Source organism: Gracilinanus agilis, chromosome 1, assembly GCF_016433145.1.
Source record: "Gracilinanus agilis isolate LMUSP501 chromosome 1, AgileGrace, whole genome shotgun sequence".
Lineage (NCBI taxonomy): Eukaryota > Metazoa > Chordata > Mammalia > Didelphimorphia > Didelphidae > Gracilinanus > Gracilinanus agilis.
Window position 1 is genome coordinate 385,738,054 of NC_058130.1, and position 11,505 is coordinate 385,749,558.

General features: G+C 36.8%; 1 protein-coding gene across 1 annotated transcript in view; it reads right to left on the bottom strand.

Moving 5' to 3' along the window:
• TARS1 (threonyl-tRNA synthetase 1) overlaps nt 1-9,525 on the bottom strand; it is a 57,906-nt gene extending 48,381 nt beyond the window's left edge. The window contains exons 1-2 of the mRNA XM_044664422.1: nt 9,153-9,525; nt 6,071-6,151 (exon numbers count right to left, since the gene is read on the bottom strand). Of these exons, the coding sequence (XP_044520357.1) occupies nt 6,071-6,151; nt 9,153-9,209 (138 nt within the window). The 5' untranslated portion in view covers nt 9,210-9,525. The remainder of the gene's footprint in view (nt 1-6,070; nt 6,152-9,152) is intronic.
• Between the last annotated feature and the right edge of the window lie 1,980 nt (nt 9,526-11,505).

Here is an 11,505-nt window from a genome sequence, read left to right on the forward strand (position 1 = left end):
GCATCCAAATTTCTAAAGGAGAAACTGGCAAAGCTCAAGGACGAAATAGATAGTAAAACTATACTAGTGTGAGATCTAAACCTTCCTCTGTCAGATCTAGATAAATCAAACCAAAAAATAAATAAGAAAGGTAAGAGAGGTGAATGAAATCCTAGAAAAATTAGAGTTAATAGATATGAGGAGAAAAATGAATAGGGACTAAAAAGGAATATACCTTCTTTTCAGCAGCACATGGTACATTCACAAAGATTGACAATGTACTAGGACACAGAAACTTGGCAAAAAAAAGGAAAAGGGCAGAAATAATAAATCCAACCTTTTTCAGATCATAATGCAATAAAAATAATAATTAGTAAGGGTACATGGATAGGCAAATCAAAAATTAATTGGAAATTAAATAATATGATTCTGAAAAATCAGTTAAAAAACAAATCATAGAAACAATAAATAATTTCATTGGAGAGAATGACAATGATAAGACATCCTACCAAAACCTGTGAGATGCAGCCAAAGCAGTACTCAGGGGGAAATTTATATCATTGAGTGCATATATTAACAAATTAGGGAGGGCAAAGATCAATGAATTGGGCATGCAAATCTAAAAACTAGAAAGGGAACAAATTAAAAATCTCAAGTTAAAAACTAAATTAGAGATCATAAAAATGAAAGGAGAAATTTATAAAATCAAAAATAAAAGAACTATTGAATTAATAAATAAGACTAGAAGCTGGTACTTTGAAGAAAAATAAAATTGACAAAGTACTGGTCAATCTAATAAAAAAAAGGAAAGAAGAAAATCAAATTAACAGATTCAAAGATAAAAAGGGAGTCCTCACCTCTAATGAAGAGGAAATTAAGGCAATCATTAAAAGTTATTTTCCCCTGTTATATGGCAATAAATATAGCAATTTAGGTTATATGGAGGAATATTTACAAATATATAACTTGCCTAGATTAATAGCAGAAGAAATAGAATACCTAAACACCTAAATAAATACCCATCTCAGAGAAGAAATTGAACAAGCCATCAAAGAACTCCCTAAGGAAAAAAAAACTCTAGAACCAGATTCACAAGTGAATTCTATCAAACATTTAAAGAACAATTAATTGCAATATTATAATAAAATATAACAATTAATATGCAATATCATTTGACATAATGAGCAAAGGAGTTCTACCAAATTCATTTTATGACACAAATATGGTACTAATCCCAAAGCCAGGTAGATCAAAAACAGAGAAAGAAAACTACAGACCAATCTCCTTAATGAACATAGATGCAAAAATTTTAAATAGAATACTAGCAAAGACTCTGGCAAGTAATCATGAGGGTCATTCATTATGATAAGGTGGGATTTATATCAGGAATGCAAGGATGGTTCAATATTAGAAAAACCATTAACATAATTGACCATATCAACAAGCAAATCAACAAAAATCACATGATCATCTCAACAGATGCTGAAAAAGCCTTTGATGAAATACAACACCCATTCCTATTGAAAACACTAGAAAGTATAGGAATAGAAGGCCCTTTCCTAAAAAATAATAAACAGTAAATATCTAAAACCATCAACAAAGCATTATCTGCAATGGGGATAAATTAGAAGCATTCCCAATAAGATCAGGCGTGAAACAAGGATGCCCATTATCACCTCTATTTTTTAACATTGTACTAGAAACACCAGCAGTAGCATTTAGAGAAGAAAAAGAAATTGAAGGTATTAAAATAGGCAATGAGGAGACCAAGCTATCACTCTTTGCAGATGACATGATGGTCTACTTAAAAAATCCTAGAAAATCAACTAAAAAGCTAGTGGAAATAATCAACAACTTTAGCAAAGTTTCAGGATACAAAATAAAACCACATAAATCATCAGCATTTCTATGTATTTCCAACACACCTCAGCAGCAAGAGTTAGAAAGAAAAATTCCATTTAAAATCACCCCAGATCAGTGATGGGCCAGATGCCATCTCCTGAAACGTTCTATCCAGCTGTACAACATTATTCCTAATCTGACAAATAAAATGTGTAGGATACAATACAATGAAACTTCGAAAGAGTTGCCTTAGTAACAGACTGACAGATGAGCATTTCCTTTCCTTTCGCCCCTCTTTAAAAAGTTTGCCCATCACTGCCCTAGACAACTTATTTTGTGCCATACCTATCAAACTACCAAGAAACTTTTTTTACTGAATTGGAAAAAACTATAATAAAGTTCATTTGGAAGAACAAAAGATCAAGAATATCAAGGAAAATAATGAAAAAAAAATGTGAAGGAAGGTAGCCTAGCAGTACCAGATATTAAACTGTATTGTAAACCAGTGGTCATCAAAACAATATGGTACTGGCTAAGGGACAGAAGGGAGGATCAGTGGAATAGACTTCGGGTAACTGACCTCAGCAAGACAGTCTATGATAAACCCAAAGAGCCCAACTTTTGGGGACAAAAATCCACTATTTGACAAAAACTGCTGGGAAAATTGGAAAACAGAATGGGAGAGATTGGGTCCAGATTAACATCTTACACCCTAAACCAAGATAAATTCAGAATGGGTGAATGACTTGAATATAAAGAAGGAAACTACAAACAAATTAGGTGGAAACAGAATAGTATATTTGTCAGATCTTTGGAAAAAGAAAGATTTTAAGACCAACACCCATTTTTGTCAATGAGGTAGGAAAAAATTACAAAATGTTCAATAAATAATTTTGATTACATTAAATAAAAAAAAAGGTTTTGTATAAACAAAACCAAAGTAACCAAAATTAGAAGGGAAGCAACAAATTGGGAAAAAAATCTTTATAACAAAAACTTCTGACAAAGGTCTAATTACTCAAATTTATAAGGAGCTAAATCAATTGTACAAAAAAAATCAAACCATTCCCCAACTGATAAATGGGCAAGGTACATGAAAAGGCAATTTTCAGATAAAGAAATCAAAACTATCAATAAGTACATGAAAAAGTGTTCTAAATCTCTCATAATTAGAGAAATGCAAATCAAAACAACTCTGAGGTACCACCTCACACCTAGCAGATTGGTTAACATGACAGTAAAGGAAAGTAATAAATGTTGGAGGGGATGTGGCAAAATTGGGACATTAATGCATTGCTGGTGGAGTTGTGAATTAATCCAACCATTCTGGATGGCAATTTGGAACTATGCCCAAAGGCCTTTAAAAGACTTGCCTGCCTTTTGATCCAGCCATACCACTGCTGGGTTTGTACCCCAAAGAGATCAAAGATAAACAGACTTGCACAAAAAAATTATAATGGATGACTTCAGGGTTACAAAACTGGAGGAATAGGAAGGTAAGTGCCTTTGAAACAACTAGGCAAGTTGAGAGGAATAGGTTTCTAGGTGAAGATGAGTTCTGCTTTAGACATTCAGTTTGAGATGAGAAGGGATATCCAGGTACAGATGTCCAACAGGCAGATAGTTGGTGTTATTAAAATGGATCTTAAAAAAGAATAGGGGGGGGCAGCTGGGTAGCTCAGTGGAGTGAGAGTCAGGCCTAGAGACAGGAGGGCCTAGGTTCAAACCCTGCCTCAGCCACTTCCCAGCTGTGTGACCCTGGGCAAGTCACTTGACCCCCAATGCCCACCCTTAACAATCTTCCACCTATGAGACAATACACCGAAGTACAAGGGTTTAAAAAAAAAAAAAAGAATGGGGGGGGGGGGGGAGCTGGGTAGCTCAGTGGATTGAAAGCCAGGCCTAGAGACAGGAGGTCCTAGGTTCAAATCCAGCCTCAGACACATCCCAGCTGTGTGACCCTGGGCAAGTCACTTGATCCCCATTGCCTACCCTTACCACTCTTCTACCAAGGAGCCAATACACAGAAGTTAAGGGTTAAAAAAAAAAAAAAAGAATAGGGCTAGATATACAGATTTTGTCACTCATTGACAAAAATGATCATTAGAACACATGTGGACTAATGAGATCACCTAGACAGAGGCTGTCAAGAAAGACAGGAGAGAACATGCATGACAATTTAGCACAGGAGACTTAAGATAGTCGGGATTCAAGAAAACTAAAAGAACTGAAGTATCACCAATAGCAAGGAAAAAGAGCTAGGAGGGGTGTTCACCAGTAGCAAAAGAAGCAGAAAGTTCAAGATGGATGAAGACTGAGAAAAGGCTACTGGATATATCTAAAGAGTCCTAGCCTCGAAGCAAGAAAGGAAACAATGACTGTGGACAGTTTCCTCCAAAGGTCTGGGTGTGAAACATAGGATAGAGTTACAATGATAGATTAAGGAGATGGTACTATTAGGGTTTTAGAAGATGGAAATGTTTGTAGAAAATATCAGGATAGAACTAGATAAGGCAAAATGGTCAAAAAAACAAGCTGGAAAGTGCATAAGTAAAAGAGTTGCTCTTGGCAGGAAAGACCAGCTCTTTGTCAAAGAAAGGAGTAAAAAAAAAGAGAATGGAGAATGATGTTTAGGAGTTTTGAGGTAGAGAAAGAAAAGTTCACAATATCAAGCAATAGCACAAGGGATAGTCTCTATATTCTTATTAAAGAGGAGGTATAGTTTCTTTGCTGAGAGGGAGGAGTTGGAGGAAGTAAGTTAGTTATATTATGGTGGAGAAAACTCACTCTATAAAAAAAGCTAGAGGAACCTGTTCTAACATAGAGCTAAAAATTTTGCTTTGCTGCTTTCCACTAGAGATCTGTATTGGCTTCTAGTAAAATGACTAAAGCAGAAAGCAGAATATTGCTCATAAGTAGTTAACATCAAACAGTACACAAAAATGGTATAAGGCTAGCTAATTATACCTTGTCACACTATACCCACAGACAAGTTTAAACATGAGTTGGCTCTCTAAGTCTAAGTCCAATGACATATGGGTCTCAGAAAAAGAGAAATTTTATAGGTTTTAGAGCTAGAAGGGACTGAGGAGATCATCTATTACAAATGCCTCTTTTTAGAGATAATAAAACTCAGACCCATGAAGATGAAATGATTTTCCTAGTCATCCAAAGCTGGCATTTGAACCCAGGTCCTCAAATTCCAGTGCAATTCGTCTTTCCACAGAATAAGTGTTCACTGTAGGTCTTGAGAAATCCTAAAAGGATCTAAATCACATTCAAAGTAACCTCTGGTCTATACCAACCTCCACATGTCATAAAACTGTTTTCCTTTTAAACTCTCTTTCTTTCCAATATAAGTTTATGAACTTCATTAATATTTTTTAAGTCTTCAGTGAAAACCATCCCCTTTGGGCCATAAATGCCTCTTGAAATCCAATTTTTTTTCCTGTTTCCTTTCTATTTAAAAATTTTTAGAATTTTATTTTTTGTTATTCAATGCCTCACAACAAAATTTAGCAATCATTTCCAGCAGAAGGTGAGAGAACTCTATACAAAACTGTAAACCTCTATTTCAAACAGCTTTCTTAAAAAAAAAAAAATGATTTCAACAAATTAGTTTTAAACTTCTCTTGCCTGTATCTTCTGTGAACCTCCTGTTCTAATTTGTTTTGTTTTATTAATTTAAAATAATCCTTTTCCTTTCCTTTTTTCTTTGATGTCACTAACATCTTTTTCACCTCCCATTTAAAAAACACAATAACTTCCCACCCTTCTTTGTGAAAAACAAGGTAGTCAAAACAAACCAATCCATAGAACCCACACCTAAAATTTTCTGGTCCTCTCCATTTTAGCATTTCTTTACAGATTTCTCCTGCCCTCAGTTCCATAATCAGAACATCTTTAACTTTGACATCCTAACCCTTTTCAAATGCCTCTATAAACAGCTTCTAATCTCAATTCTCTTCTTTTTAGAAAATGTTTTTTCCCTGATTTCCTTTTCCCTTTAGCATTCTATAATTATAATTAGCAGAACATAAATTCCTAAATATTAAAACTCCTAGACCTAACTTCAGATATCAAAGGAAAAAATTCCTTCCTTCTCCTCCAACAGATTGCCCTCTTTGTCACCTTTATTCTTTTGCTTATTTTTAATTTCTGTCTATTGGCTAATTCCCCACTGCCCCCCATATGCCCATGTCTCTTCCACCTTCAATAATCTGATATGGTATCTATCTTTAAAATTTACCTCTGTTCGACCTCCATCAGCAGATCCTTCTTTATTTTTCTTTTTTCCACCTTCCTTTCGCTTTTCTTCACCTCCACCTAACTGGATAAGAAAAAAATAAAATTTAGGGATTTACATTTTAAATCTTTTCCTAAGTAATTGTAGGAATGTTTTTTAGAAGCTAAAATTAGCAAAAATTTCAACCTTAAAAAATTAGTTTTATTAGTAATGAGAAGCTACCATCTAACATGACAAATTTGTTTAGGTAAAAGGGTTATAGGTGCAAGTTTGTAATATTTTATATGCATTAGCTTTGCCTAATCTCATCTGAGTAAGCTTCTATTTGAATAAAGTATTGGGTATATTCCCCAAAAAAACAAGTATAGAACTTATTTCCTATAAAACTGGTAGATCATTCTTCCCTATCTTAATTCTGTATTTATTTGTCTATTGATTGACTGAAACTGGGTCTCCCGTGGCTACTCAAAGGCCAGATGCCACTGCAGAATGGCAGAGAAGCCTTGATATGCTCCATTTCTGACCTGGACTGATTTGGGGACAGATTAAGAGCTATCACTTATAATATAAAGGAGCAGTCATCAAAACCGTATGGTACTGGTTAATAGAGAGGAAAAGCAAAGAAACAAGCTAGACAAGGGAGAATCAGAAATAAGAGAAATCAGTAAATCAGTTTGACAAAACGGACAACAAATTATTAAGGAAATATTCTATTTTGATTAAAAGTTCTGAAAAAATTAAAAGGTAGAGTGGTAGAAATTAGGCTTAGACTAATATATTACATCACATTCCACAATACTTTCTAAATGGATACATGACTTTAATATTAAAGATTATATTATTAAAACAATTACAAGAGAAACAAATCATATATACCTCCCCCAGCTATGAAGAGAAGCTGTATTTTTAACCAAACAAAAGATAGACGGAATTATGAAAGCTAAAAGATAGCTTTGATTTTATGAAACTGAAAAGCTTCTTGACAGACAAAAATTAATGCACCTAGCATGGGAAGTGAAGTGGTCAAATGGGGAGGAAATCTTTGTTATAAATTCATCTGTTAAAAATTTGATATTCAAGATAAATCAATAAATAACAAATATGACTAATAGCCATTCTCCAATAGATAAGTGGTTGCATGATTCATGACTATTCCCACCCCTCTTCCCTCTCCCCTCCCCAGAGCTGCCAAGCAATCCCACTGGGTTATACATATATCATTGTTCAAAACCTATTTCCATGGTATTCCTATCTGCAATAGAATGATCTTTTAACACCAAAACCCTAATCATATCCCCATTGAACCACGTGATCAATCCTTTTTCTTCTGTGTCTCTGTACCCACAGTTCTTTCTCTGGATGTGGATAGCATTCTTTCCTCATAAGTCCCTCTGTATTGTCCTTGGACATTGCATTGCTGCTAGTAAAAAAGTCTATTATGTTTGATTGTGCCAGTGTCTTAGTCTCTGTGTACAATGTTCTTGTTCTGCTCCTTTCACTCTGCATCAATTCCTGGAGGTCTTCCCAGTTCACATGGAATTCCTCTAGTTCATTATTCCTTTCAGCACAATAGTTTTCCATCACCAACCAATACCACAATTTGTTCAGCCATTCCCCAATTGAAGGGCATACCCTCATTTTCCTATTTTTTGCCACCACAATGAGCACAGCTATAAATATTTTTGTACAAGTCTTTTTTCCTTATGATCTCTTTGGGGTGGCTCAAAAGGTAGGCAAGTCTTTTAAGGGCCTTTGGGCATAGTTCCAAATTGCCATCCAGAATGGTTGGATCAATTCACAACTCCACCAGCAATGCATTAATGTCCCAATTTTGCCACATCCCCTCCAACATTTATCACTTTCCTTTGCTGTCATATTGGCCAGTTGGCTAGGTATGAGGTTGTATTTCAGCTAAATTTTAATTTGCATTTCTCTAGTCAGGAGGAATTTAGAACACTTTTCTTGTTCACTGTAATAGCAATATCATAGGATGAATATTTAGGAATGGCTTAACGATTCTTGGCAATACAATGATCCAAGCCAACCCTCAAGAATTCATGATGAAAAACTCTATCCACCTTCAGAAAAAGAAATGATGGCATGTGAATGCAAATAAAAACATACTATATTTCTCTTTATTTCTTTTTCTTTTGAGTTCTTCCATAAAAAAAAAAAAAACTAATATGGAAAGATTTTTACACAGATTGCTAGTTTTTCTCGGAATGGTGAGGTGAGAAAGATGGGAATTTGTCTCAAACTTGTTTTTAAAAAAGTTAAAAATTGTTTTTTTTTCCCATATAATTGAGGAAAAAATATTTATTTTTAGGCAAAAAAAAAAATACTGGGAGGACGCTTGATCTTTAATTTCCAGTGCCTTCTGTCTGTTATTTCCTATTTATCGTATATGTAGCTTTCTTTGTACATATCTGGGAGTGTTGTTTTTCCTCATTAGACTGTAAGCTTCAGGGGTAGAGCCTGGTTTTTGTTTGTGGTTTTGGTTGTTGTTTTTTGCCTGGTAAACTGCTTAGCACCGTGCTTGGGCATACAGTAAGCTCTTAAAAATTTATTTACGTCAGTCCCCTCCCAACCCACCCCCACTTTACCCCCAAGGTAGGTACTGTCTTTTGCCTTTCTTTGTATCCCCAGTGCTTAACACACTACCTGGTAAATAGTATAAGCTTAATAAATGTTTGACTGGTTGGTATCCTGTTGCAAAACCATATTGAAGAGGATGCCATAAGTTCAAATCAGAAATAAGTCTGTCACTAAACTCCCTGGACCTCAGTTTAAAATTAGGAGGTTGAACTAGATAACCTGTGGGGTCCTTCTGGGTGTGTAGGAATGCATTCTAATCGAGAAATCCTCTTCTCCCGGTACTTGAACTATCGTCCAGTCCTATTCCATCCCCCACCCCCAGCCTTGGTCCCGCCAAGATCAATAGTCCCAAAAAAGAGCCAAAGGGCCCGGGCACCCATCACTTTCAGGGGCCTCCTCTTCTCCCCAGGGATAGGCTCCGGGTCCCAGGAACAAGGACTCGCCCTCCATGGCTACCTGCATCCCTTCCCCGAAAATCCCCAGGACTCACCTGCTTTTCTTCCCCACTCATCTTTCCCGCGGGATCGACTGCCACTTCCTGGGACATCTTCAGACACTACGGGGGCCGCGGAGGAAGAGAGGTCCACAAAGACCCTTTATAGAAGAAAGACTGGCGTGAAAGTCCCCAGGGAATCCGAAAGAATAAGGGTTGGGGTAGAGGACAGCCACGCACCTACACTGCGCTTGCGCCACGTGGCCACAACCCCGCACCAGCTGATGCAACAGGAGTGCACCCCAGATTCTTCCTCGTCTCCTACCGCTTTCAGTAGCCAATAATCAAGACAGTAGGCGGTCCTTTTCTTATCAGCCAATGGAGTGACTGGTTTCGAAGTCGGGATGGTCAAGGATTGGAAAGGTGGGACTTATGCGGATAAGGCAAGATTCTGACTGAACTGGCCGCGGGAAGACCAAGGAAGAGAGAAGTGGTGTGCGCTCTTGCGCCTGCGCAGTGGTCGGAGAATCTTCCGGCTCTGGGTAATTTGCCTTCTCGGCTACCGTAGCAATTGGGCAGAACCCCAGGAATTGAAAGAGTTCAGGAAGAAGCCACGCCACTTTTTGCTTCCAGTTGCGGGAGAGGCTTTTGTGGATGAACGGTTGGTTCCGCCCTTGTGAGAGTCTCAGATCGGTCCAGATCCATGAGGCAGCGTAATACAATATTAGGAGTGAAAGGACTAAATCTTGCCTTGGCTGTTGTGGATTCCAGCACCTGTGTATTTCCTCCTCTGGAAAATTAAGGGGAAGGAGACTAGATTAGAGGGGTCTCCGAGGCCCTTCCCAGGTCCAAGGCTCTGTTTGTACCGCTGCTGGTAAAGAGAAGACTAAAAGGAGGGGAGACGGGGGTACTGGATTGGGACATATGCGGAACTGGGAATAAACACCCTCTTCCCACCTGCCCACAAACCGGAAGTGTGGATCAAGAGTAGATTCCAGGGCAAGTTGCTGGACACGTCTTTGCTGCTTCCGTTTTCTTTGAAGATTTCGCAACTCTGCTCTATACTCTTATATTGAGGTAGCTGCCCAGATTTGCTTTTATTGGGCAACTTAAGTGCATCATCCTAGGAGTACAGTGGATACATTCTCCATCTCTGCCAAAACAAGAGATACAGGTTATTCCCTTTTTAAAATGTGCCACTGTACGCTGCTATTAATAGGAATTAATAATTTAATTGATGAGGGACCACCTCTTACAACCGTGCTTAACAAAATCCAACCAAATCTCTCATTCTGTTGGGCTCTAACTGGTCCCTTCCTTAAATCAACTCAACATGCTAATGATCTTCCTTTACATCTCAACATCTGTCCAACACAAATATGTTAGAGCATTTGTCTCAGCAGAGAGTCCCTGTGCTATTGGAAAGGCTTTAAAGTTTCCAGATATAATTGGTATCTACAAGTAATAGGTTTTTTCTTCCCCAGTTGTTTGTTCTACAGACCAAACTAAAATCACAAATACTTTACTGTAATCTGAGGCTGAATTTCATGTATATTTTGCAATAATTAGAATTACTAACAATTTTAGAATAAGATTGTGAAGAAACTGCCCTCTTAATTTGAAAGAATAAAAGTCATAAAAAAAACCATCATAAGAGAAAGTTGAATGAATTTGAGTCTTTTGCTTGGAAGTATTTTTGTTTTGTTTTTTAGCTAAAAAAGGACCTTGGAGGTCATCTGGTCCAATACATTCTTACACAGTTGATGAAATATTTAGGCATAGATAGATAGATAGATAGATAGATAGATAGATTTTTTTTTTTGCTTAAAACCATATAATCAATACTTGGCAAAGCTAAACCCAAATCTTCTGACTCCTAATTTACTCTCCACAAGTCCTTTTCTATGGTGTTAGGAAAGTTTTTATATATATATATATATAAAATCTCCATTTCGGTTATACAGAAACTCATGTAGCTAACAGAGGCTTTCCTCGTGTAATTTAGCTGAGACTTCTAAATTTTTTAACCTAGATAAGAAACTGGTCAGGGGTAGAAGAATTTTTGGCTTAGCTTTATGATAACCATCTGCTAGTTGCAAATCCTAGACTATTCCCTCTATTTGTTGATCATTTTATCTGGTGTAATTTTTCTTCAGCTGTCTTTGGACACGAAAACTTACTCCATTTGCCTGCTATAATAATAAATTTTGCAGGCTATCTTTGAAATGTAAATCTTTGCCTTTCTCTTTTGGGGGCAAATATAAATATTAATCCTCTCTCTCTCTCTCTTTCTCTCTCTCTCTCTCTCTCTCTCTCTCTCTCTCTCTCTCTCTCTCTCTCTCTCTCGTAACTCGAAACTGGATAAGTCTTAGTAAAAACTTTATTGCCTAGACATAATTTAGAAACTCAG